Genomic DNA, 27,963 nt, shown 5'->3' with positions numbered 1-27,963 from the left:
ATCAAAACGACAGCACACAAAATACACAGTGAGGGAGTCTTTTTTTTTTTAACATTCTTAAATAATCAAGTATTTAAAACAATCGAGGAGCAGGACTCAGATCCGTGGGTTTTAGAGACTTTAAAGTTTGTTTTTAGCAGCCGAAGGAAAGTTAGCGGTAGGTAGCTATAGATTGCTAGCTCATTAGCGGGGTCAGTGCTGACAGCTGGTGTTGTACTGGAAGGAAGCCATCTGCACGCGACCCCGTAACCTTTGGACCTCCAGGCCGTGGAAGTAATCGTCGTCGTCGTCCTGGACGATAATCTTCTGCAGCTCACCTATCTCCCTCTCCATCTTGGAGCGCAGCTCTCGCTTCATCTTCTGAAGGGCCTGCAGAGAGAAACACTTTAATATCCTGACCCCAATACCGTAGGATGTAGTAGTCACATGCTGAAACCTGAATAAGTTCACTTGTCAAGTATCTCAAATCTCCCCAAAATGTACAGACAAAGTACAGGCATATGTAGTAAATTGTGCGTGCATTTACCTTTTCTTGGGCCTTCTTCCGTACTTGGATATCCTGTCGCTCTATAGCGAGAGTTTCAGCCAACAATGAAAACTGAAATAGTGCAGAACAGCGTGGAATTAGCTTTCAGCTGTCCCGTTCTTTCACATCAGTGCAGATGTAGGAACAGAGAAGATCAGGAGGCCGTTTCTTGGTCTTACTCTCCTACCACATCTGTAAGGTATGTGTGTGTGTTAATATGAAAGAGGGTCATGTGTTGGTCCTACCTGGTCCTTGTAATAGTTCTCCATAGACTGGATCTGGTCTCGGTGTTTGTTCTGGTGCTCCTGGCGCTGCTCCTTGGCGTAGGCCCTCTGCTCTCGGAGACGAGCCTTCTGCACCTCCAAGCCCTCCTCAAAGACCTGCTTAAACATCTGGAACACAACACACAGTTATACAACCCTTTAATAACCACTAAACAAACCACCATATCGTTACATGTGTTTGTATAGTCACAGTGTTCATGACCTGTTTACTTTTGACTATTTTACAATAGAGCTTAATAGATGACAATTGTGTAAAATCTTCCCTTCACAAAATACATGGATGGAGAATGGAATGGAAAGTACTGTTTGAAGCGTTGAAACATGAAATTCTAGGAGCATCTAAACCGTGTTGGGTATTGAGGCGTAGCATGGCATCACTAACTGACCCTCTCCTCTTTCGTGCGGGCCCTCATCATGCGCGCGCGGAGCTGGACGTGGTAGTCACTGTGGTACTTCTTGGCCCGGGCGATCTGCTGCCTCTGCTCCTTCAGACGGTTCTGAGTCGACTTCTGTTGCTGGATACGCTCCTTAAAATCCCTCTGGAGGGGGAGAGGATCGAGACGGCTGTACAGTTAGAGGGGCTGTTTGTATTATTGCTTGCTGTGTGTGTTTGAGAAACAAGACAGGTAATATGTGTGTGTGTGTCTAGCCTACATACTGAACCTCGTGCATGTTTTGACTGGCTCACCAGGCGTCTGTTGTGTTCTTGCTCTTTGCGGATGATCTCCACCAGCAGGTTGTGTCTCCTCTGAACCTCCTCCACCTGGGGAGAGAGAACATGACGAGTTAACGGGAGGAGATCGATGTGGAAAAGTTGCACGGGTGGACCCTGGTCTCATTATGGGGTCTGCGCCCAATCACAGGCTCCGCACTTAGACATCTGTGTTAACATTACAGAAAGGTAGGACACTTGCAGAGATCCATCTGGCAAGCCAAGCTAAGCTCAAACCTCCCAGCTCACCCTGTGGTTTATATGGTGAATAGTGTTATAGCGCCCCCACCTGGCTGGTGAGTTTAGTGCGTGGCCCCTGCCTCTGGTTGTCCAGGGAGAGGGAGGCGTTGAGGCGGTCCACCTGGCCCAGCTGCTGCTGCCACATCCTGCCCAGGGCGTGGGGCGAGAGGTGCAGGTGGGGGAACTCCTCCAGGAGCAGGGGGAGCAGGTCGTTGTCCTTCACCTTCACTGGAAAATGGAGAGAGAGAGAAGCACAAACGGTTAATATAGAGGGCCAAATCCATACCGTGCACTTAAGACTAATGCGCAAATCCATATCAAGCTCTTTCTCCTAAGGCATATGTAGTTGTGAAAGGATTGAATAGATAGCCAGGTAGGCATCCTCCATATTAGTTTCAGAGGCCAATGCTGCGTTTTTAGTTCAGGGCAAATGAAGGAGAGGAAGCCACTTTGTACAGTACTTAGACTAGATTGAGTTGATACTGTCTCCATCTCACTGGCAGAGACTCCAGCTTGGGGGTCTTACTTGGTGGGGCTCTCCTGGTTTTGTCCTGTCGTCTGCGGCCCGGAGTTGGTTGTCTGGTCCTGGGGGAGCGGTGTTGGGCTGCTGTGGTGTACACTTGGGACGGTTTGGGGGTTCGGGGAACATCTCTCAGTATGGCCTCTCTGTATTCCCTCTCCTACAGGGCAGAACCACACATAGAACATCTGCTGTAGATAATATTGGGACACACAGTCTTTCTGCCAGAGGGCTACTGTATACACAGTCACATGGTGTCTAATGCACACACCTCCCCAGGGCTAAAATGAGTAGGTCTGATACTGTTTACACACCACTCTCTCTCCCTCTCCCCCTCTCTCTCTCTCACCGCCTCCTGTGCTCTGGTTCGTTCCTTGGCCATAGCAGCCCGTTCTCTGTCCTCGTACACTTTCAGCTCCTCCTCATAGGCTTTTTCCAGCTAGAGAGAGATGTGTACACACCAATTTTGTTAGACAGTTCAACTTGTCTCTTAAAAGGTGACAATATTTCATCTTTCTACTGAATATGGCATTGGTTAATGTGATATGGCAATTCCCTCTGACCTGTTTGTGTTGGGGCGGTAGATGGTGGAGTTCCCGTCGGCCCGTACGGGCGGCGTGTCTCTGTGTGACCTCTCCGCGCACCGCCTCTCTCATGGCGCCCTCTAGCTGACCTGAGAGAGAGCGACGGGCCCGGGGAGGGGAGGGGGACAGGGAGCGGGTACAGGGGCTGTGGGGGCTCGCGGAGTACCTGGGAGAAGGGTCAGAGGTTAAAGGTTAAAGCCGAGGAAATGTTAAAATCATAGAGTTGGTCAATAATGACTTATTATTTTTCTACATTCAGGCGAGTCAACTGTGCTTTTGTTGGAGAAGTGCGGTGCATCTCAGAGTAGAAGTGCTGATCTAGGATCTGCCCATACAAATTGTATTCCTTATGATATAAAAGGCTAAACTGATCCTAGATCTGAGATGATGTATGAACACGGGCCCGGATGTGATTGAAGAGGTGGAGGATGTACCTGTTGGCCTCCTTGGGGGCCTGCGACACTCCATGACACTGTCACTGTGGTGGGACAGTTTGTCCTCCTCTTTGACCTCGTCGGGCTCTCCGCTCTCTCCTAGCGCTCTCTTTAACATCTGACGAGTGGAAACACATTAAATCTAGATGTACATTGCTGAGATGCCGGGGGTGACACAATCCCAGGTCCGACACCTTATTCCCCCCCCCACACAATTTACCGGTGCAATTAATGGTCAGCTGTGGCACATGCCAAGGGTGGGAAGGTTCTCCTGGTGAATGGGATTGTAAGGCATCCGACACGCGGTTAGACTGCTCCGAACGCATCCCAGCAATGTAAATATAGCTTGACACACACAGTCCACATAATGACAAGCGCGTCACTCACACACACACACACATACACACGTGTACCACTCACCAGGTCCAGCTCCTCTAGTCGTCGGGACAGCTTCTCAGACATGTGGTGCAGCTCCTGTTCTGCCTTCCTGTTTCTCTGTCTACGCCAGGAGAGAGGCTCCTCACAATCCTCCTCCTCTAGTACCCTGCTACTACTGGCAGGAGAGAGGGAGGGGGAAAGGGGGACAAAAGGTAGAAAGAGAGGGAAAGCAGAGACAAAAAGGGCAAGGCAGGGAGGTGAATGTTAGATTGAGTGGCAGTGTGTAGGACATCTGTGTGTAACTAACTTATGTTCATGTACATTGATTTTCTCGCTATGCATCTACAATGCTATTCTAACTACCTCCCATTGTGTTGTTCTTACCTGAGCCCCGTCCGCCCCCTGTGAGCCCAGCTGTCCTGCTGCGTGAAGGTCTCTTCCTCCTCATCTTCCTCAGTGTCCAGTGGTGCCTTGTCCTCCAGCTCATCCTGCAGGGTGAGGAAATGAATGTCTGGCTGTGTCCGGAATAGAACCCTCCTGGGCCCCACACTGGTAGGCTATAGAGAAGATTCAATTGTTGAATATTTCACAAATCTCTCTAGTCATGAATTAGCTGTAAATTGGACATGCATTAGCAAATAATTAGATTGGAATTAGGCATGAGGTAGACTTGAATTATTGAATTAGTCCTAATTTGAGGCATTGTAACTACAACAGTGTAGAGTGCGAGTGGTTTGTTATGCCTTACCTCTGGCTGCTCCTTGGCCTCCTCTAGCCTGACCTTGGTTTGACTGGACACAGACTTCTCACTCTCGACTACAAATGAAAAGCATGGAGGAGTAAGATCAATCAATCAAATTGATACATGGTTTGAGGTGCTACACTTTTATTTCTGATAAACTGAACGCTGTGCGAAAATACTTCAATTCAATGGCTACAGCCGTGCTATTCAGAGCAGTCCGTTCTGTGTACTAACCAGGTGAGTGGTTGTGGGCTGGCGAGCGCACTCCATTGGTAACTGTGTCAGCCCCTGGCCTTGGGGACTGAGAGAGAGAGAGAGAGAGAGATGGTCATTCATTAGTCAGAGAAAAGGGGACAGAGACAAAGGGGTGGATGCATTTCCACTCAGTGGGGGAGGGGGAAGAATTCACACTGTGATAAAAGAGAACCCAGCAAGAGGAGTCTCAGTGGCTAGCTAGCGGATGCTAACGACATATCACACAAGAGATGCATGACGTGAACTACCGCTACCAGTACAAAGCATTGAAATACCAGTGTCACGGGTAGTCTAGCGTTTAAGGTCGCTGGTTCGAATCCCCAATCTGTCAATGTGCCTTTGAGAAATACACTTTACCCTAATTGACCCTGTAAGTCTGCTAACTGACTAAACTGTAAAACAATGCTAAGTGAATACAGTAGTTGTAGTACACTGCCTTATTGCAGTGAATTAGAACGAGACACAGAAAGAATAGCAGTAGTGTGTGCAGGTCAATTTAGGTAAATACTTGATTTTATTTCATCTACAACATAGCTCCTTACCATCGCCCATAATGGTATGTGAGATCATGGGGTATGGATATATATATATATACACACACACACATATAGCAAAACGTCCCTTTTGAGGACCCTGTCATTCAAAGTTAATTTGTAAAAATCCAAATAGATCTTCATTGTAAAGGGTTTAAACACTGTTTCCCATGCTTGTTCAATTAACCATAAACAATTAATAAACACGCACCTGTGGAATGGTCGTTAAGACACTAACAGCTTACAGATGGTAGGCAATTAAGGTCACAGTTCTGAAAACTTAGGACACTAAAGAGGCCTTTCTACTGACTCTGAAAAACACCAAAAGAAAGATGCCCAGGGTCCCTGCTCATCTGCGTGAACGTGCCTTAAGCATGCATAAAATTGACCATCCTACCAATCCTCGACTTTGGCGATGTCATTTACAAAATAGCCTCCAATACCCTACTCAACAAATTGGATGCAGTCTATCACAGTGCAATCCGTTTTGTCACCAAAGCCCCATATACTACCCACCATTGCGACCTGTACGCTCTCGTTGGCTGGCCCTCGCTTCATACTCGTCGCCAAACCCACTGGCTCCATGTCATCTACAAGACCCTGCTAGGTAAAGTCCCCCCTTATCTCAGCTCGCTGGTCACCATAGCATCTCCCACCTGTAGCACACGCTCCAGCAGGTATATCTCTCTAGTCACCCCCAAAACCAATTCTTTCTTTGGCCGCCTCTCCTTCCAGTTCTCTGCTGCCAATGACTGGAACGAACTACAAAAATCTCTTAAATTGGAAACACTTATCTCCCTCACTAGCTTTAAGCACCAACTGTCAGAGCATCTTACAGATTACTGCACCTGTACATAGCCCACCTATAATTTAGCCCAAACAACTACCTCTTTCCCAACTGTATTTAATTAATTTATTTATTTTGCTCCTTTGCACCCCATTATTTTTATTTCTACTTTGCACATTCTTCCATTGCAAAACTACCATTCCAGTGTTTTACTTGCTATATTGTATTTACTTTGCCACCATGGCCTTTTTTGCCTTTACCTCCCTTCTCACCTAATTTGCTCACATTGTATATAGACTTGTTTTTTTTTTACTGTATTATTGACTGTATGTTTGTTTTACTCCATGTGTAACTCTGTGTCGTTGTATGTGTCGAACTGCTTTGCTTTATCTTGGCCAGGTCGCAATTGTAAATGAGAACTTGTTCTCAACTTGCTTACCTGGTTAAATAAAGGTGAAATAAAAAAAATAAAAAAATGCTGCAAGGAGGCATGACGACTGCAGATGTGGCCAGGGCAATAAATTGCAAAGTCCGTACTGTGAGACGCCTAAGACAGAGCTACAGGGAGACAGGACAGACAGCTGTTTGTCCTCGCAGTGGCAGACCACGTCTAACAACATCGGTACATCCAAACATCACACCTGCGGGACAGGTACAGGATGGCAACAACTGCCCGAGTTACACCATCAGTGCTCAGACTGTCTGCAATAGGCTGAGAGAGGCTGGACTGAGGGCCTGTTGTAAGGCAGGTCCTCACCAGACATCACTGGCAACAATGTCGTCTATGGGCACAAACCCACCATTGCTGGACCAGACAGGACTGGCAAAAAGTGCTCTTCACTGACAAGTCGCGGTTTTGTCTTTAACGTTTATCGTCGAAGGAATGAGCGTTACACCAAGGCCTGAACTCTGGAGCGGGATCGATTTGGAGGTGGAGGGTCCGTCATGGTCTGGGGCGGTGTGTCACAGCATCATCGGACTGAGCTTGTTGTCATTGCAGGCAATCTCAACGCTGTGCATTACAGGGAAGACATCCTCCCCCCTCATGTGGTACCCTTCCTGCAGGCTCATCCTGACATGACCCTCCAACATGACAATGCCACCAGCCATACTGCTCGTTCTGTGCGTGATTTCAGTGTTCTGCCATGGCCAGCGAAGAGCCCGGATCTCAATCCCATTGAGCACATCTGGGACCGGTTGGATCGGAAGGTGAGGGCTAAGGCCATTCCCCCCAGAAATGTCCGGGAACTTGCAGGTGCCTTGGTGGAAGAGTGGGGTATCTTACAGCAAGAACTGGCAAATCCGGTGCAGTCCATGAGAAGGAGATGCACTGCAGTACTTAATGCAGCTGGTGGCCACACCAGATACTGACTGTTACCTTTGATTTTGACCCCCCCTTTGTTCAGGGACACATTATTCAATTTCTCTTAGTCACATGTCTGTGGAACTTGTTCAGTTTATGTCTCAGTTCTTGAATCTTATGTTCATACCAATACCAATTCACACAATAGTTAAGTTTTCTGAAAATAAAAGCAGTTGACAGTGAGAGGACGTTTTTATATATATATATATATATATATATATATATATCCTTTGATGGCAATGACAGAGGTCAAATGTTTTCTGTAAGTCTTCACAAGGTTTTCACACACTGTTGCTGGTATTTTGGCCCATTCCTCCATGCAGATCTCCTTTAGAGCAGTGATGTTTTGGTGCTGTTGCTGGGCAACATGGACTTTCAACTCCCTCCAAAGATTTTCTATTGGGTTGAGATCTGGAGATTGGCTAGGCCACTCCAGGACCTTCAAATGCTTCTTACGAAGCCACTCCTTCGTTGCCCGGGCAGTGTGTTTGGGATCATTGTCATGCTGAAAGACCCAGCCACGTTTCATCTTCAATGCCCTTGCTGATGGAAGGAGGTTTTCACTCAAAATCTCACGATACATGGCCCCATTCATTCTTTCCTTTACACGGATCAGTCGTCCTGGTCCCTTTGCAGAAAAACAGCCCCAAAGCATGATGTTTCCACCCCCATGCTTCACAGTAGGTATGGTGTTCTTTGGATGCAACTCAGCATCTTTGTCTTCCAAACAAGACGAGTTGAGTTTTTACCAAAAAGTTATATTTTGGTTTCATCTGACATTCTCCCAATCTTCTTCTGGGTCATCCAAATGCTCTCTAGCAAACTTCAGACGGGCCTGGACATGTACTGGCTTAAGCAGGGGGACACGTCTGGCACTGCAGGATTTGAGTCCCTGGCGGCGTGGTCTTGTATGTCTTCCATTTCCTAATAATTGCTCCCACAGTTGATTTCTTCAAATCAAGCTGCTTACCTATTGCAGATTCAGTCTTCCCAGCCTGGTGCAGGTCTACAATTTTGTTTCTGGTGACCTTTGACAGCTCTTTGGTCTTGGCCATAGTGGAGTTTGGAGTGTGACTGTTTGAGGTTGTGGACAGGTGTCTTTTATACTGATAACAAGTTCAAACAGGTGCCATTAATACAGGTAACGAGTAGAGGACATAGGAGCCTCTTAAATAAGAAGTTACAGGTCTGTGAGAGCCAGAAATCTTGCTTGTTTGTAGGTGACCAAATACTTATTTTCCACCATAATTTGCAAATAAATTCATAAAAAAAAAAAAAAAATTAAATCTCATTTTGTCTGTCATAGTTGAAGTGTACCTATGATGAAAATTACAGGCCTTTCATCTTTTTAAGTAGGAGAACTTGCACAATTGGTGACTGACTAAATACTTTTTTGCCCCACTGTGTGTATATATATCTCCTGACTAACTGACTGGGCCTATACCTTCAGTTGCGTCACTGGTCTGTTCCATGATGCAGTCTTTCTTCCCAGTGGAGAGACTATAAGGTGGAAACATTGCATTCCTTCTAGGGTGGAAACTTGTGCTGGGTGGGAACATATGGCCCTGGGTCATATTGTAAATTACATGGGAATGTAGAACTGTTTCTCAGTCAGGTCTTTCCAACTCTAGATCCACTGATGTCCAATTTCTCAGTCATAGTATTGGCTATTCTTCAGACATAGCGAGTACCAGTTGGTAATGGAATAACAAGTGGAAAGTATTTGCCCCTGCTAGCGTGTCTGGACTTGTCAGAGGCATGCAGGTGGGATGTGACGTGATTCCCAGGTGTTGCCGCCCATAAACAGAGAGGAGGAACATATTGGAAAAGTGACTCCTGTGATGAGTCTCGAGGCCATTTTGGATGAGTCGGCATGAGTCAGCAACAGCTCATCCTTTGTCAGAGGAGGAAGGAAGCTACAGTTCTATAAACTGTAATTGGCTGAGGTCACTTCAGAATGTGTTTCAGAACACAGTCGTTTTCTGAGAGCTTTGAAATACTGGTTAAAACGTGTCTTCGGAAAGTTGATACTGTATTACAAAGCGTAATTTGAATAGACTCAGCATGGATATATATGACTAGACGGACATACCTCTGAGGTGCCAGTGGGTGCCTCCTGCGCCACTGCAGCCCCGCTGCTGAGACCGTTGGCTGGGGGAGACTGGCTACCCGAGTGGGGAGCTCTGTCGGGCCTGTGGGGGGTGGTCTGGTAGGGGGGTTGCAGGGGGATGGCCGAGCGCAGGGGCTCCCTCAGTAGAGTGGCCTGGGTGCCTGGGGTTCCCGGGGCACACGTGGTGCTGGGGCCCGGAGCTTGGGAAGAGGCTTCCACTGTTAGGGAGGGGTAAAATAGAAGCGGTTAGAGGTGTAGATTTTGTAGGCAATGTATTGTAGGCGTATGTGTACACTGTTCAGTACTGTAGTTCCCATGGTTAACATTTACATTTAAGTCATTTAGCAGACGCTCTTATCCAGAGCGACTTACAAATTGGTGCGTTCACCTTAAGACATCCAGTGGAACAGCCACTTTACAATAGTGCATCTAAATCTTTTAAGGGGGTGAGAAGGATTACTTTATCCTATCCTAGGTATTCCTGAAAGAGGTGGGGTTTCAGGTGTCTCCGGAAGGTGGTGATTGACTCCGCTGTCCTGGCGTCGTGAGGGAGTTTGTTCCACCATTGGGGGGCCAGAGCAGCGAACAGTTTTGACTGGGCTGAGCGGGAACTGTACTTCCTCAGTGGTAGGGAGGCGAGCAGGCCAGAGGTGGATGAACGCAGTGCCCTTGTTTGGGTGTAGGGCCTGATCAGAGCCTGGAGGTACTGAGGTGCCGTTCCCCTCACAGCTCCGTAGGCAAGCACCATGGTCTTGTAGCGGATGCGAGCTTCAACTGGAAGCCAGTGGAGAGAGCGGAGGAGCGGGGTGACATGAGAGAACTTGGGAAGGTTGAACACCAGACGGGCTGCGGCGTTCTGGATGAGTTGTAGGGGTTTAATGGCACAGGCAGGGAGCCCAGCCAACAGCGAGTTGCAGTAATCCAGACGGGAGATGACAAGTGCCTGGATTAGGACCTGCGCTGCTTCCTGTGTGAGGCAGGGTCGTACTCTGCGGATGTTGTAGAGCATGAACCTACAAGAACGGGCCACCGCCTTGATGTTAGTTGAGAACGACAGGGTGTTGTCCAGGATCACGCCAAGGTTCTTAGCGCTCTGGGAGGAGGACACAATGGAGTTGTCAACCGTGATGGCAAGATCATGGAACGGGCAGTCCTTCCCGGGAGGAAGAGCAGCTCCGTCTTGCCGAGGTTCAGCTTGAGGTGGTGATCCGTCATCCACACTGATATGTCTGCCAGACATGCAGAGATGCGATTCGCCACCTGGTCATCAGAAGGGGAAAGGAGAAGATTAATTGTGTGTCGTCTGCATAGCAATGATAGGAGAGACCATGTGAGGTTATGACAGAGCCAAGTGACTTGGTGTATAGCGAGAATAGGAGAGGGCCTAGAACAGAGCCCTGGGGGACGCCAGTGGTGAGAGCGCGTGGTGAGGAGACAGATTCTCGCCACGCCACCTGGTAGGAGCGACCTGTCAGGTAGGACGCAATCCAAGCGTGGGCCGCGCCGGAGATGCCCAACTCGGAGAGGGTGGAGAGGAGGATCTGATGGTTCACAGTATCGAAGGCAGCCGATAGGTCTAGAAGGATGAGAGCAGAGGAGAGAGAGTTAGCTTTAGCAGTGCGGAGGGCCTCCGTGATACAGAGAAGAGCAGTCTCAGTTGAATGACTAGTCTTGAAACCTGACTGATTTGGATCAAGAAGGTCATTCTGAGAGAGATAGCGGGAGAGCTGGCCAAGGACGGCACGTTCAAGAGTTTTGGAGAGAAAAGAAAGAAGGGATACTGGTCTGTAGTTGTTGACATCGGAGGGATCGAGTGTAGGTTTTTTCAGAAGGGGTGCAACTCTCGCTCACTTGAAGACAGAAGGGACGTAGCCAGCGGTCAGGGATGATTTGATGAGCGAGGTGAGGTAAGGGAGAAGGTCTCCGGAAATGGTCTGGAGAAGAGAGGAGGGAATAGGGTCAAGCGGGCAGGTTGTTGGGCGGCCGGCCGTCACAAGACGCGAGATTTCATCTGGAGAGAGAGGGGAGAAAGAGGTCAGAGCACAGGGTAGGGCAGTGTGAGCAGAACCAGCGGTGTCGTTTGACTTAGCAAACGAGGATCGGATGTCGTCGACCTTCTTTTCAAAATGGTTGACGAAGTCATCTGCAGAGAGGGAGGGGGGGGAGGGGGAGGAGGATTCAGGAGGGAGGAGAAGGTGGCAAAGAGCTTCCTAGGGTTAGAGGCAGATGCTTGGACTTTAGAGTGGTAGAAAGTGGCTTTAGCAGCAGAGACAGAAGAGGAAAATGTAGAGAGGAGGGAGTGAAAGGATGCCAGGTCCGCAGGGAGGCGAGTTTTCCTCCATTTCCGCTCGGCTACCCGGAGCCCTGTTCTGTGAGCTCGCAATGAGTCGTCGAGCCACGGAGCAGGAGGGAAGGACCGAGCCGGCCTGGAGGATAGGGGACATAGAGCATCAAGGGATGCAGAAAGGGAGGAGAGGAGGGTTGAGGAGGCAGAATCAGGAGATCAGGTTCAGGTTGGAGAAGGTTTGAGCAGAGGGAAGAGATGATAGGATGGAAGAGGAGAGAGTAGCGGGGGAGAGAGAGCGAAGATTGGGACGGCGCGATACCATCCGAGTAGGGGCAGTGTGGGAAGTGTTGGATGAGAGCAAGAGGGAAAAGGATACAAGGTAGTGGTCGGAGACTTGGAGGAGAGTTGCAGTGAGGTTAGTGGAAGAACAGCATCTAGTAAAGATGAGGTCGAGCGTATTGCCTGCCTTGTGAGTAGAGGGGGAAGGTGAGAGGGTGAGGTCAAAAGAGGAGAGGAGTGGAAAGAAGGAGGCAGAGAGGAATGAGTCAAAGGTAGACGTGGGGAGGTTAAAGTCGCCCAGAACTGTGAGAGGTGAGCCGTCCTCAGGAAAGGAGCTTATCAAGGCATCAAGCTCATTGATGAACTCTCCGAGGGAACCTGGAGGGCGATAAATGATAAGGATGTTAAGCTATTAACAAATGCTATGGCTATTCGTGTCATGTTATAATAGTGTTATGCAGGTTGTTTGAACAAAGGTTCAAGTAAAATATTATTTTTGTTTCTATACAATCAGATTTGCCTCAACTGGTTCACTGTTCTTTAAGTAGCCTACAGTTCTGAATTATTTTCTCAGATACAGTTCTGTACTCCTAGCTATCGATGCCTTGCCAATAACCCTGGCATTGTCTTGCGAATATACACAAGATCCATACAATGGAGCAAAGACAAGTACACGGGCCATTCATATTCTAACTAAACCGTTGTTGAAGACTATCATTAAAACCAAACGTAGGGACTCATGAGGACTTAGTGGAAAATAATGAGAGGACAGGGGCTTGTAAAAAGGAAACGGTGACATAATCCTCGTTTTTTTTTACTTCCACTTGAGGAAAAACGAACCCCCTGACCACATAACATTCCGCACTGTCTCCATAAAGAATTCCATAGGAAAGACAGCAAAAAAAGACTGGAAAAACTGGATACCTCATCAGCATCATGTGCTGTTTGATAAGCGAAAGGTGGATGAAGTTTGCTAACGACAACGGTGGTAGGACTGATCACCGACAACGAGGCAGCCTATTTTATTTAACCAGGTAGGCCAGTTGAGAACAAGTTCTCATTTACAACTGCGACCTGGCCGAGATAATGCAAAGCAGTGCGACAACAACACAGAGTTACACATAAACAAACGTACAGTCAATACCACAATAGAAAAACCAATGTACAAAATCTATAGGGAGGATGTCAGAGACCTGGCGGTGTGGTGCAAGGCCAACAACCTCTCTGAAAAGATTTGTCACGGGCCCTCAGATCCTCAAAAAGTTATACAGCTGCACCATTGAGAGCAGCTTGACTGGCTGTGTCACCGCTTATTACACCAACTGCAAGACACCAGACCGCAAGGCGCTACAGAGGGTGGCGAGTCCTACCCAGTACATCACTGGGGCCGAGCTCCCTGCCATCCAGGACCTGTATACCAGGCGGTGTCGGACGAAGACCCCAAAAAATAGCTAATCAAATATCTACCAGGACCTCCTGCATTGACCATTTTTGCACCAACTCTTGCACCGACTATACCCACACACTCACACATACTTTACACTGACACCCCAACACTCTGCATAAGGGCGTCTGAATGTTATGTGAATGTAATTACCTCGTACCCCTACACATCAACTCGGTACAGGTACTCCCTGTATATAGCCATGTTCTTTTTACTCATTATTGTTATTCACTGGGTATGTATTCCTTCTGTTACTATTTCTATCTTTAACTCTGCATTGTTGGAAAAGGACCCGTCAGTAAGCATTTCACTGTTACTCTACAACGGTTGTGTACGAAACATGTGGCAAATAAAATGGGATTTGATTCCAAATGTAAATACAGAAAGACAGAGGAAAGCTTTTCCTTTTTCAGCATTCTATGTCATGGGCCAGGAACAAGCTTTTGGTCCCGCCTACCTTCTTGTTTGGCCGTGAACGTGCGGGCGGAGTCTCCCAGGAGGATAAGCTCATTGGTCGAGCCCGTCTCCTCTGCATTCCAAGAGTGAAGGGAATGTTTGCTGCTAGACTGGACGGCAGAGCTGGAAGATAAAAGAAACATCGTAAAGTTACAGATGTATCACTATCAAAGTAAACCAAAGGAAAGACCACCCAAACAGTTCAATGGAAGTGCATCGGTGTGTCTGGTTTGTGTGATACCAGTTAGTTAGAACAAGTACAACCTGCACTTATTCAAAACAATGCATCGAGTTTCCTGGTTTAGGAACAGAGGTTTACCTAACCCACAATGACTCATTCGGCTTTGTTGACTTTCCAGCCAGCCTTTCTGTGCGACAGCCAACGGAACAGGCTGAGTAGACATAGTGATGTCACTGATGTTTGTGTTCCGTGTCCAACCTTTGCATTCGCCGTTACGGTTGACATTTGTGTTGTGCTCCCTGACTGGCTGTTGTGTCAATAGGATGTACCGACTTGACATACACGATGATGGCATTTGAAGTGGTCCTGTCTGGTGCAGTTGCTAGAGCATGGCATTTGCAATGCCAGGGTAGTGGGTTCGATTCCCGGGACCATCCATATGAAAAATGTATGCATGCATGACTAAGTTGCTTTGGATAAAAGTGTCTGCTAAATGGCATATATACATGTATTGTCTCGTGATGTAGTGTCTTTGGTTGTATCAACAGAATTGGAACCCTGCTCGAAGAAGGAACTGAATCTGAAACCATGGAAATGTACAAAGAACCTGTAGCATAGAATATCTTGAAAACACTCACTGCACACTAGAATACTGGGAGGCTCTCTCCATTAGGGCCTCCTGTTCCTCTGTCTGGGGGACCACTGTCCCTGTAGGGAGGGGGGCATCCTCAACAGGAACACCGTTTGGTTCCTTGTCTGGAGGGAGGAAAGGGGGAGGGTTGAAGGGTGATTACAGCGTGGCGCAATGTGGTGAAGTTGACAGGCTCCTGCTGTGTTGCAATGACGAAACGAACAAGCTACCAGTAGACTTTCAGACCACCAATCAGTCCGTAATTATACAAATATTTAAGTCACATTAACAGACTCAGTCAGAGTAGTAGAATAAGCACTCGGAACATAGCAATCCATAGACATTGGAGCACATAGACACATAGATCCAACCCCATTTCCGAAAGCTGAAGTGAAACAAGCAACTGTTCTAGCCATGTCATTGTGAAAGTGCATCGACAGAGTTCATCGAGTGTGACAGTAACATTATCTGTAGCGACTCATGCATAGCCTATCCCAGTAATTCGAAATATCAAGCGGTTTAAACTAGAGCCCGGGCGATATGTTATTCTGGGCCCGATGGCGGTTAGGATTTTTTTTGGGGGGGTGGGGGTGGTACAAAACTTACTGATACCGATGTATCTGCCGATATACTGTTTTATGCCGGGAAAATTAAAATTTGTAATTTTCCCACACTGTATTCGCATAAAATTATATTCAAAAGAACTGTCCAAGAAATATGGTTCAAATGTCGATTTATTACATTGTGAAACGAATCACAATGAGAATGGCTGCAAGTGTTAAGGTAAGCACGAGTCCCTTTTTTTCATCCTATATATTGAAAAATCGGTTATCGGTGGATTATCAACCAATACTTCACAGCTCCTTTTGGACTCACGCAAAGTCACCAACCCTATCCATTTTGATAAACCAGTCATTTTCACCAGAGCCTTCTGAACATTTAAATGTCCAGACAGATAGTCTGGTCATTAAAAGTCTAATTGGTGTTTTGCGATGGGAGAGAGGGCCAGCAGACCACCATTCCACCATAGATGGACACAAAGACATGCAGAGCGCTGCCAACCGCTTCCCAGTAATCCCAGAGCCAGCCGCCTCTAAAACGGGTTTAGAAAGGCCATTATGTCCACTTCATGTGTGTGGGTGATCCCACCCAAACAGGGTTGTGCCTCACTCAGTGACACAGATAAAGTTTGAGGGAGATGGTGTGATATGAGATCAGGAAGAACAGGGGTGATATGAGATCAGAAAGAACAGGAGTGATATCAGGTCAGGAAGAACAGCTGTATGTTTAGGTATGTTTCCAGGCAGGTCTTCTGACCTCAATAGGACTTCCTGGTTAAATAAAGGTTAGCCTAAATATAAGAGTTGAGAGAGTAATGGAGTAAAATAAGATTTTTTTGTCTACCTCCATTTTGCGACTCCTCTTCACTGATCTGTTCGGTGAGATACTCAAGCAGCCCGTCAAAGATCTCCAACAGGTTCTTGATGGACTCCTTGTCCCCTCGTACAATGTTCTCGCCTAGAGCCGGGGGAAAAACCCATTAGGACAAGCGATGAATCAGTGGAACCATAATAAACACCACATTGTTGTCCTTTTAATAGAACCAACGAGTCTGCATCTTTTTACGGTGAATTATCCTAAACAAAGAGGGTTGTGTTTGCTCTGAACAAGGCTGTGCTTTGAAATCTAAACAGCAATTTAGCCAGGACCCTCTGGTTGTAGCTAAATAGATCACTTGATTTTCTTTCAGCATTCATCATCGGTTCTCTCTGATACCGCACGGCAAGCAGTACTGATGCACCAAGTCTGGAACCAACAGGACCCTGAACAGCTTCTACCCCCATGCTATAAGACATGGGCTGGGCGATATGGCCAAAATATTATATCACGCTATTAAAAAAAATTGACGATATGTTTTTTTAATAATAAAAGTTCTAAATTTCTTTATGAGTAGTGTGTGACCCTAGGGTGGCATCACATACATTCTAAGTTATTTCAATGGGTCTTTGTCCATTCTGATTGTTTTATACTGTTCAATTCAACTTCAACCCCCCAAAAATGATAATTTTCATAAATTTCTGCATTTGAGATCATTTCCACACTGCCACGTAAGGGCTGCACGATATGGGCAAGTAATCTGGGCCTTATTTTTAACCAAATGTTGCAATTTGACTTGCGATTTAGAGCAAAACACTTGGGTTAACTGTTGGAATCATGGGAATAGATATTCGAATTATATAGTTGGAATATAAGGCTCTGTCCGTGGGTCTGTGGGGCGACGCACAATTGGCCTAGCGTCGTCCGGGTTAATGAGGGCTTTGCCGGTAGGGATATCCTTGTCTCATCGCGCACCAGCGACTCCTGTGTGCTAACCAAGGTTGTCAGGTGCACGGTGTTGCCTCCGACACATTGGTGCGGCTGGCTTCCGGGTTAGATGCGCACTGTGTTAAGAAGCAGTGCGGCTTGGTTGGGTTGTTAATCGGAGGACGCATGACTTTCAACCTTCGTCTCTCCCGAGCCCGTACGGGAGTTGCAGCGATGAGACAAGATAGTAGCTACTAAAAACAATTGGATACCACGAAATTGGGGAGAAAAAGGGGTAAAAAAATATATACTCATACAATGATGGAAAGACCTGTGTGTTGTATAAAAAGGGGAAAAAAAAGGAATATAATAGTGGGCACTTTCAATACAATGTTGTTTGATATTACAACGAATGAAAATGCCAGGGAGGAGTTATTGTGACAACTAATGTGTTAATAGGTGTTTCTTAGGGGACCCTATAATGTTTGGCTACATCGGAATGGCCGATTAATTAGGGCTGATTTCAAGTTTCCATAATCAGAAATCGGTATTTTTGGATGCCGATTTGGCCCCAAAAAATGTTTACAACTTTATTTAATCTTGTTCTGGGGGCAGAACCACAGATTTTTACCTTGTCAGCTCGGGGGATTCAAACTTGCAACCTTACAGTTAACTAGTCCAACGCTCTAACCACCTGCCTCTCATTGCACTCCACGAGGAGACTGCCTGTTACGCGAATGCAGTAAGCCAAGGTATGTTGCTAGCTAGCATTAAACTTATCTTATTTTAAAAAATCAATCAATCATAATCACTAGTTAACTACACATGGTTGATGATATTACTAGTTTATCTAGAGTGTCCTGCGTTGCATATAATCTGACTGAGCATACAAGTATCTAAGTATCTGACTGAGCGGTGGTAGGCAGAAGCAGACGCGTAAACATTCATTCAAACAGCACTTTCGTGCGTTTTGCCAGCAGCTCTTCGTTGTGCGTCAAGCATTGCGCTGTTTATGACTTCAAGCCTATCAACTCCTGAGATGAGGCTGGTGTAACCGAAGTGAAATGGCTGGCTAGCGCTAATAGCGTTTCAAACGTCACTCGCTCTGAGTCTTCTAGTAGTTGTTCCCCTTCCTCTGCATGGGTAACGCTGCTTCGAGGGTGGCTGTTGTCGTTGTGTTGCTGGTTCGAGCCCAGGGAGGAGCGAGGAGAGGGACGGAAGCTATACTGTTACACTGGCACTACTAAAGTGACTATAAGAACATCCAATAGTCAAAGGTTAATGAAATACAAATGGTATAGAGGGAAATAGTCCTATAATAACTACAACCTAAAACTTCTTACCTGGGAATATTGAAGACTCATGTTAAAAGAAACCACCAGCTTTCAAATGTTCTCATGTTCTGAGCAAGGAACTGAAACGTTAGCTTTCTTACATAGCACATATTGCACTTTTACTTTCTTCTCCAACACTTTGTTTTTGCATTATTTAAACCAAATTTAACATGTTTCATCTACTTGAGGCTAAATTGATTTTATTTATGTATTATATTAAGTTAAAATAAGTGTTCATTCAGTATTGTTGTAATTGTCATTAATACAAATACATTTTTATTTTTATATATATATATATATATATATTTTTTTTTTTTTTTTAAATCGATATCGGGGTTTTTTGGTCCTCCAATAATCGGTATCGGCGTTGAAAAATCCTAATCGGTCGACCTCTAATTGAATGTTCTCTTAGCTACTTCATGTAGCTAACATTTTCTAGCTTTGCCTTTACCTCTTTAATTTTTAAGACACTGTTGCACAAAAGTGCTGATTTAGGTCTACACAATCATTTACGTCTACACAATCACTGGTATTATCAGGTTGTATAGCAAATCACGCTTGCTCTTACTCAGTACATGTATTAGCTAGCTAACAAACAGCAGCTACCAAGATGTCGGAACAACTTGAGAAGAAAAGACAAACTAGCTGTTTTCATGTGTAAGAAACACAAGTTAAATTGTGTAATTACAGAATGCTAGTAGGTTTATATTAAGAAGCAAAGTGCCAACTGCATCGTTGTCATCAACAGTGTTGGCACATGCTGCATTGACCATGCAGACTGAACCAAGTGTCTCGTGCTTGACGAACATCAAATGCGCTCCTTGAGTGACAGGGAGCGTGGCTAGGTCTGGGTGGAACGCGGCATAGAGAGAATGGAGAGAGATGACTCAAGTAGCGAAGTAGACTATAAAAATGGACGTTACACGCTGCGTGCCACATTTAACAAACCAAACATTCAAATACCGGTATAGAAGGTAAAGTAAAAACCCAAACCGGTCTGTGCATCAATACCAGTATATCGCAAAACACAGTATACTGCCCAGCCCTACATAAGACTGCTAAATAGTTAGCTATTGGTTACTATTTAGCTATCTGCATTTACCCTTTTTGCACTAACTCTTTTGACTCATCACATAAAACAGTAACAGCAGTGTATCTATCCTGTTGCGTAGTCACTTTATCTCTACCTATATGTACACATCTACCTCAATTACCTCGTATCCCTGCACAACGACTCAGTACTTGTACCCTGTGTATATAGCCAAGTTATCATTACTTGTGTATTTATTCCTCATTTTTATTTCTCTCTGCATTGTTTGGAAGTAAGCATTTCACTGTTAGCCCACACCAGTTTACGAAGCATGTGACAAATAACATTTGACTTGATCAGATGATGAATGACTGAATAGCAAGTGAATACCTAGTGAATAAGGAGTAGTTACTAGTTAATTAACTAGTGAATAGTGAGTCAAGCGTAAGAGCTGCTCACCTGTGATGTGTGAAAGGCTGATCTGAAGGTAATCCAGAGCCAGGGAGTCGATCACAGACTGGATGTTGTGGACATCATCCTCCTGACTGCCCGGGGTGGCGATGTAGTCTACACACACACACACGATTCCAAATCACAGCCTCTTGTGCACTTTGGCCACTTACTAGCCCATTGACAAACACAGCCTTGTGTTGGCAGGTTTGACGATCATAAGTAGCACTGTGTGGCATTCTTGAAATTCTAAGAATACTCTCCTCTAAAGCACTCAGTTGGCCTTAACAGCATGCGTTAAAAAAACAATCTAAACATGAACTAAAATGGGACAGTTGATAGGTCTCAAAAAATACATATTGCTCTTTTGGTGGGCATGTTTATTGTGTCATGTTTGGTGTAAACTTACCTGGGACTTTCTCTCCCAAGATGGCCTCATACAAGGCAGCAAAAACATTGGCATTACAGTCCGTCACCTTCTTCAGTCTTAGGTTAATGTGACACTTGCTAAGGATATCATTCGCCACGTCCACCCAATCTGTAAAAAGGGACATTACAAACTAAATGCAGACCTTGAATTTATGAATAAAGTGAATAGTGTAGATCATACTTCTTGGAGAAGTTATGAACTAGGCTACGTTAAAACTAAAAGTGGCAGTAATAAAGCCTCTCCTCAAAAAGCCAAACCTTGACCCGGAAAAATGTAAAAACTCCCGGCCTATATCGAATCTCCCATTCCTCTCAAAGTGTTTTGACAAAGCTGTTCAGCATAAATTCGCTGCCTTCCCGAACCCAGATAATGTTTTCAAAACGCTCTAGTCTGGTTGAAGACCCCATCATAGTACTGAGACTGCATTGTGAAGGTGGTAAATTACCTTTTAATGGCTTAGTGCCGCTTTTGATCTTAGTGCCGCTTGACACCATCAATCACCACATTATTTTAGAGATTGGAAACCCCAATTGGTCTACACGGACAAGTTTGTGTCTGGTTTAGATCTTATCTGTTGGAAAGATATCAGTTTGTCTCTGTGAATGGTTAGTCCTCTGACAAAGCAATATAAGTTTCGGTGTTCCTCAAGATTCTGTTTTAGGACAATCATTGTTTTCATTATACTGTATATTCTATACTCTGTGTTTCAGACATAAGGAAGTGGATGGCAGCAAATGTTTTACTTTTAAACTCGGAAAAAACAGATGTTAGTTCTAGGACCCAAGACATCTGCTGTTTGATTTTACAATTAATCTTGATGGTTGTACAGTCATCTCAAATAAAACTGAAGGACCTCTGCGTTACTCTGGACACCGATCTCTCTTTTGATGAACATATCAATAATATTTTGTCACTTCCAGTTTAAGACTACTGTAATGCTCTACTCTTCGGCTAACCGGATGAAGCACCAACTAAACTTCAGTTAGAGTTAAATACAGCTGCTAGAATCTTGACTAGAAACAAAAAATGTGATCATATTACTCCAATTCTAGCCTCTCTACACTGGCTTCCTGTTAACGCTAGGGGTGATTTCAAGGTTTTACTGCTAGCCTACAAAGCATTACATGGACTTGCTATATGGACCTGCTCCTGCCTACGGTCAAAGGTCACAGGCCTTCTTATTGTCCCTAGAATTTCTAAACAAACAGCTGGAGGCAGGGGCTTTCTCCTATAGAGCTAAATTTGTATGGAATGGTCTGCCTATCATTGTGAGAGACGCAGACTGTCTCGACCTTTAAGTCTTTACTGAAGACTCATCTCTTCAGTTGGCCCTATGATTGAGTGTAGTCTGGCCCAGGGGTGTGAAGGTGAAGGGCAAGGCACTGGAGTGACGAACCGCCTTGCTGTCCATGCCTGGCCGGCTCCCCTCTCTCCACTGGGATTCTCTGCCTCTGAAACTATTGGGGCTGTGTCACTGGCTTACTAGTGCTCTTCAATGCCGTCCCTAGGAGGGGTGAGTCACGTCGCGCGAGGCTTTTTTCGCTTTACTCAACTTAAGTGGGTTGAGTCACTAACGTGACCTTTCTGTCCAGTTTTGCACCCCCCTCGGGTTTGTGCCGTGGAGATCTTCGTGGGATATACTCGACCTTGGCTAAGGGTAGTAAGTTAGTGGTCTGTTGATATCCCTCTAGTGGTGTGGGGGCTGTGCTTTGGCAAAGTAGGTGGGATTATATCCTGCCTGGTTGGCCCTGTCCGGGGGTATCATCTATGTGCCGGGGGACTAGGGTCAGTCTGTCCTGTCTGGTGAAATTCTCCTATCTTATCTAGCCAACGTCTACCGATTAGAACTCAACAACCCGGTCGCATTCCGCCTCGCTCCACAGGTAGTATCACATTTTCATTTCATTTCATTACAGTACAACGGTTTGATTTGTTTGATCGTAGCTAGCTACATAGCTAGCTACATAGCCGTCTCTGTATCAAAGATAATTGTGTAGTCTAGAGCGATTTTCTAGGTTACCTAGCCAGCTATTGTCGTTCTTTTAACGCAACGTAACGTAATCAACACTGCTAGCTAGCCAGCTAGCCCCCGAATCAACAACGCAGCCACTGCCAGCTAGCCTACAAAGTCAACAACGCAGCCACTGCCAGCTAGCCTACTTCAGCAGTACTGTATCATTTTTAATCATTTTAGTCAATAAGATTCTTGCTACGTAAGCTCAACTTTCTGAACATTCGAGACGTGTAGTCCACTTGTCATTCCAATCTCATTTGCATTAGCGTAGCCTCTTCTGTAGCCTGTCAACTATGTGTCTGTCTATCCCTGTTCTCTCCTCTCTGCACAGACCATACAAACGCTCCACACCGCGTGGCCGCGGCCACCTAATCTGGTGGTCCCAGCGCGCACGACCCACGTGGAGTTCCAGGTCTCCGGTAGCCTCTGGAACTGCCGATCTGCGGCCAACAAGGCAGAGTTCATCTCAGCCTATGCCTCCCTCCAGTCCCTCGACTTCTTGGCACTGACGGAAACATGGATCACCACAGATAACACTGCTACTCCTACTGCTCTCTCTTCGTCCGCCCACGTGTTCTCGCACACCCGAGAGCTTCTGGTCAGCGGGGTGGTGGCACCGGGATCCTCATCTCTCCCAAGTGGTCATTCTCTCTTTCTCCCCTTACCCATCTGTCTATCGCCTCCTTTGAATTCCATGCTGTCACAGTTACCAGCCCTTTCAAGATTAACATCCTTATCATTTATCGCCCTCCAGGTTCCCTCGGAGAGTTCATCAATGAGCTTGATGCCTTGATAAGCTCCTTTCCTGAGGACGGCTCACCTCTCACAGTTCTGGGCGACTTTAACCTCCCCACGTCTACCTTTGACTCATTCCTCTCTGCCTCCTTCTTTCCACTCCTCTCCTCTTTTGACCTCACCCTCTCACCTTCCCCCCTACTCACAAGGCAGGCAATACGCTCGACCTCATCTTTACTAGATGCTGTTCTTCCACTAACCTCACTGCAACTCCCCTCCAAGTCTCCGACCACTACCTTGTATCCTTTTCCCTCTCGCTCTCATCCAACACTTCCCACACTGCCCCTACTCGGATGGTATCGCGCCGTCCCAACCTTCGCTCTCTCTCCCCGCTACTCTCTCCTCTTCCATCCTATCATCTCTTCCCTCTGCTCAAACCTTCTCCAACCTATTTCCTGATTCTGCCTCCTCAACCCTCCTCTCCTCTCTTTCTGCATCCTTTGACTCTCTATGTCCCCTATCCTCCAGGCCGGCTCGGTCCTCCCCTCCCGCTCCGTGGCTCGACGACTCATTGCGAGCTCACAGAACAGGGCTCCGGGCAGCCGAGCGGAAATGGAGGAAAACTCGCCTCCCTGCGGACCTGGCATCCTTTCACTCCCTCCTCTCTACATTTTCCTCTTCTGTCGCTGCTGCTAAAGCCACTTTCTACCACTCTAAATTCCAAGCATCTGCCTCTAACCCTAGGAAGCTCTTTGCCACCTTCTCCTCCCTCCTGAATCCCCCCTCCTCCTCCCTCTCTGCAGATGACTTCGTCAACCATTTTGAAAAGAAGGTCGACGACATCCGATCCTCGTTGCTAAGTCAAACGACACCGCTGGTTCTGCTCACACTGCCCTACCCTGTGCTCTGACCTCTTTCTCCCCTCTCTCTCAGATGAAATCTCGCGTCTTGTGACGGCCGGCCGCCCAACAACCTGCCCGCTTGACCCTATCCCCTCCTCTCTTCTCCAGACCATTTCCGGAGACCTTCTCCCTTACCTCACCTCGCTCATCAACTCATCCCTGACCGCTGGCTACGTCCCTTCTGTCTTCAAGAGAGCGAGAGTTGCACCCCTTCTGAAAAAACCTACACTCGATCCCTCCGATGTCAACAACTACAGACCAGTATCCCTTCTTTCTTTTCTCTCCAAAACCCTTGAACGTGCCGTCCTTGGCCAGCTCTCCCGCTATCTCTCTTAGAATGACCTTCTTGATCCAAATCAGTCAGGTTTCAAGACTAGTCATTCAACTGAGACTGCTCTTCTCTGTATCACGGAGGCGCTCCGCACTGCTAAAGCTAACTCTCTCTCCTCTGCTCTCATCCTTCTAGACCTATCGGCTGCCATCGATACTGTGAACCATCAGATCCTCCTCTCCACCCTCTCCGAGTTGGGCATCTCCGGCGCGGCCCACGCTTGGATTGCGTCCTACCTGACAGGTCGCTCCTACCAGGTGGCGTGGCGAGAATCCGTCTCCTCACCACGTGCTCTCACCACTGGTGTCCCCCAGGGCTCTGTTCTAGGCCCTCTCCTATTCTCGCTATACACCAAGTCACTTGGCTCTGTCATAACCTCACATGGTCTCTCCTATCATTGCTATGCAGACGACACACAATTAATCTTCTCCTTTCCCCCTTCTGATGACCAGGTGGCGAATCGCATCTCTGCATGTCTGGCAGACATATCAGTGTGGATGACGGATCACCACCTCAAGCTGAACCTCGGCAAGACGGAGCTGCTCTTCCTCCCGGGGAAGGACTGCCCGTTCCATGATCTCGCCATCACGGTTGACAACTCCACTGTGTCCTCCTCCCAGAGCGCTAAGAACCTTGGCGTGATCCTGGACAACACCCTGTCGTTCTCAACTAACATCAAGGCGGTGGCCCGTTCCTGTAGGTTCATGCTCTACAACATCCGCAGAGTACGACCCTGCCTCACACAGGAAGCGGCGCAGGTCCTAATCCAGGCACTTGTCATCTCCCGTCTGGATTACTGCAACTCGCTGTTGGCTGGGCTCCCTGCCTGTGCCATTAAACCCTACAACTCATCCAGAACGCCGCAGCCCGTCTGGTGTTCAACCTTCCCAAGTTCTCTCACGTCACCCCGCTCCTCCGCTCTCTCCACTGGCTTCCAGTTGAAGCTCGCATCCGCTACAAGACCATGGTGCTTGCCTATGGAGCTGTGAGGGGAACGGCACCTCAGTACCTCCAGGCTCTGATCAGGCCCTACACCCAAACAAGGGCACTGCGTTCATCCACCTCTGGCCTGCTCGCCTCCCTACCACTGAGGAAGTACAGTTCCCGCTCAGCCCAGTCAAAACTGTTCGCTGCTCTGGCCCCCCAATGGTGGAACAAACTCCCTCACGACGCCAGGACAGCGGAGTCAATCACCACCTTCCGGAGACACCTGAAACCCCACCTCTTTAAGGAATACCTAGGATAGGATAAAGTAATCCTTCTCACCCCCCCTTAAAAGATTTAGATGCACTATTGTAAAGTGGCTGCTCCACTGGATGTCATAAGGTGAATGCACCAATTTGTAAGTCGCTCTGGATAAGAGCGTCTGCTAAATGACTTAAATGTAAATGTAAATGGTGTTCTGTGTGAATTTAAGTAAATCTCCCATCTCGCGCTCTCCCCTCACAGATGACCTGAGCCCTAGGACACTGCCTGAGGACTACATGGCCAAATGACTCCTGGCTGTCACCGTCCTCAGTCCACGTGGTCGTGCTGCTGCTCCAGTTTCAACTGTTCTGCCTGTGGCTATGGATCCCTGATCTGTTCACTTGACGTGCTACTTTGTCCCAGACCTGCTATTTTTTTTACCCTTTCTCTCGCACCTGCCTTCTCGACCTCTGAATACTTGGCTATGAAAAGCCAACTTACATTTACTCCTGAGGTGCTGACCTGTTGCACCCTCTACAACCCCTGTGATTATTATTTGACCCTGCTGGTCATCTATGAACATCTTGTAGAAAGATCTGGCCTTAATGGCCATGTACTCTTATAATCTCCACCCGGCACAGCCAGAAGAAGACTGGCCACCCCTTTGAGCCTGGTTCCTCTAAGTTTCTGCCTTTCTAGGGTGTTTTTTTCCTTGCCACCGTGCTTCTACATCTGCAATGCTTACTGTTTGGGGTTTTAGGCTGGGTTTCTGTATAAGCACTGTGTGACAACTGCTAATGTAAAAATGACTTTATAAATAAATGTGATTTGATTCTGTTTGTTTACAGACGTTGACAAAAATGCACAACAAAACTGCTCAGTTGGTGGCAACCATCCCAAAATGATTGTTGACATACTGGCGGCTAATTTGGGGGCATGCGCGGGCAGAAGGCAGGCACAGTATGTTAGCTAACGTTAGAAATGTTAGCAACACCAACTACAGTGTGGTAAGCCAGCTAACGTTAATACTAACGCAAAGAACACTACTGTAGTTAGCAAACTGGCTATGTATGTTAGAGTAGCTAGATAGCTAGGTTCACGAAAAGTACTGAGTAACTCCTTAAATAGCCTACTATGTAGTTATTATCCTGATTGGTATCGCTAGCTACCAAACACAGTAACCACCAAGTTAGGTGTTATTTCTTCTTAATTAATTTACTAACTAACAGTCGTTAGCTTACCTCGCTCATCTTCTTGGGTTCCCATTCGGCATTAACTAGCAAGCTAGCCAGCTTGCTTGCTGTGTGGTAGTCAGCCGAGCTGGCAACAACGAAAGTGAAGCAATTGTCAACAATACTGTCTCTCTTGACCTCTGAAAAGAAGAACTAGCATTGCTAGCTAGTAGCAGTACGTTTTCCAAATTTCGAGGTTCGTCACTCACTGATTAACATTCATAATGAGAACAGAAATTAAAAGGGTGCCGGCTGCCAAGCAGAAAGTAATCGACATTTTAAAATGCAAGTGTTTTCTGATTGGGTGGGAAACGGTTTTCACTAGTTACCCTAGACACAAAGTCCAAATGTATATATTGTAAAGATTCATGAAACTAAAATGTGCTTTTTGGTCTTAATTTGAGGTTTGAGTTGGACATGAGCTTAGCAGTGTGGCCAATGTTAGGGTTAGGTTTAAAATCACATTTTAAGAAAATGCATTGTAGAAACAGGCGGGATTTATGACTTTGTGGATGTGGTAACTAGTGACGACCATGGTAAACTGGCACTTTGTTTCCGGAAGTAGCTTATGAATGTTCGGGAAAAATGGTTCCTTGTACTCTTTTCTCTTTGTTCTGGTTAGTCCAGTTGACTCTTCAGTTATTTTACAATATATCACAGACAGACATTTAATAAATTAACCATATTTATTATTAAAATATCACATGGTAGACAGGGTGTTCTTCCGAGTATCTGTCTTAAAGTAGTTCCCAGAGTTTGTGAACCCAGAGGCCCAACGTCGCGTGACTTCCGGGATGGCTAGCGAAACAGACCAGGACTGGGTTTGAGAAGTCATTCACTTTGTTTCCTTTACCTTCTACACTCAAAGTTCGCATAGAAAATAGATGCGACAATTGCCTGCTAGGGTACATTTAAATTTAAACTCCCCCATTTCCCGATTGCAAACATTCTAATAGTTCGCCTTATTTCAATTTTTGTGACAAAATAAGCAGTCTTGTAGAGAATCATTGTACCATCTAAACCAGTGTTTCCCAAACCTGGTATTCGAGTGCCCCAACAGTACAGTTTCGTTGTAGCCCTTGACAAACACGTCTAATTCAACTCATTGAGGACTTGTGGATTAGTTGACAAGTTGAATCAGGTGTGCTTGTCCAGAGTTACAATAAATATGTTTACTGTTGGGAGTACTCGAGGACCAGGGTCTAAACTGCTGTAAAATATATTTTCCCATAACCAAAAATATTGTGTTTTCAGCTTGTGTACGAAA

The 27,963-nt window shown here is 46.4% G+C and overlaps 1 protein-coding gene across 1 annotated transcript; it reads right to left on the bottom strand.

Moving 5' to 3' along the window:
- Positions 1–24: 24 nt before the first annotated feature.
- On the bottom strand, positions 25–27,010 carry LOC115142602 (centrosomal protein of 95 kDa). Its single transcript, XM_029682179.2, is given in 22 exon segments — positions 25–369; positions 527–598; positions 772–918; positions 1,197–1,349; positions 1,499–1,573; positions 1,812–1,990; positions 2,289–2,442; positions 2,632–2,721; positions 2,846–3,006; positions 3,009–3,032; positions 3,301–3,418; positions 3,721–3,853; positions 4,063–4,235; positions 4,427–4,494; positions 4,655–4,721; positions 9,451–9,686; positions 13,936–14,057; positions 14,754–14,871; positions 16,151–16,264; positions 19,874–19,981; positions 20,274–20,402; positions 26,706–27,010. Coding segments are annotated over 22 exon segments (2,643 nt in total). The 5' UTR covers positions 26,731–27,010; the 3' UTR covers positions 25–192.
- Positions 27,011–27,963: the final 953 nt, after the last annotated feature.

This window comes from Oncorhynchus nerka, linkage group LG15 (genome assembly GCF_034236695.1).
Source record: "Oncorhynchus nerka isolate Pitt River linkage group LG15, Oner_Uvic_2.0, whole genome shotgun sequence".
In the NCBI taxonomy this organism is placed as follows: domain Eukaryota; kingdom Metazoa; phylum Chordata; class Actinopteri; order Salmoniformes; family Salmonidae; genus Oncorhynchus; species Oncorhynchus nerka.
The sequence above is the reverse complement of the archived record's forward strand: the minus strand, read 5'-3'. Positions and strand labels throughout refer to the sequence as shown.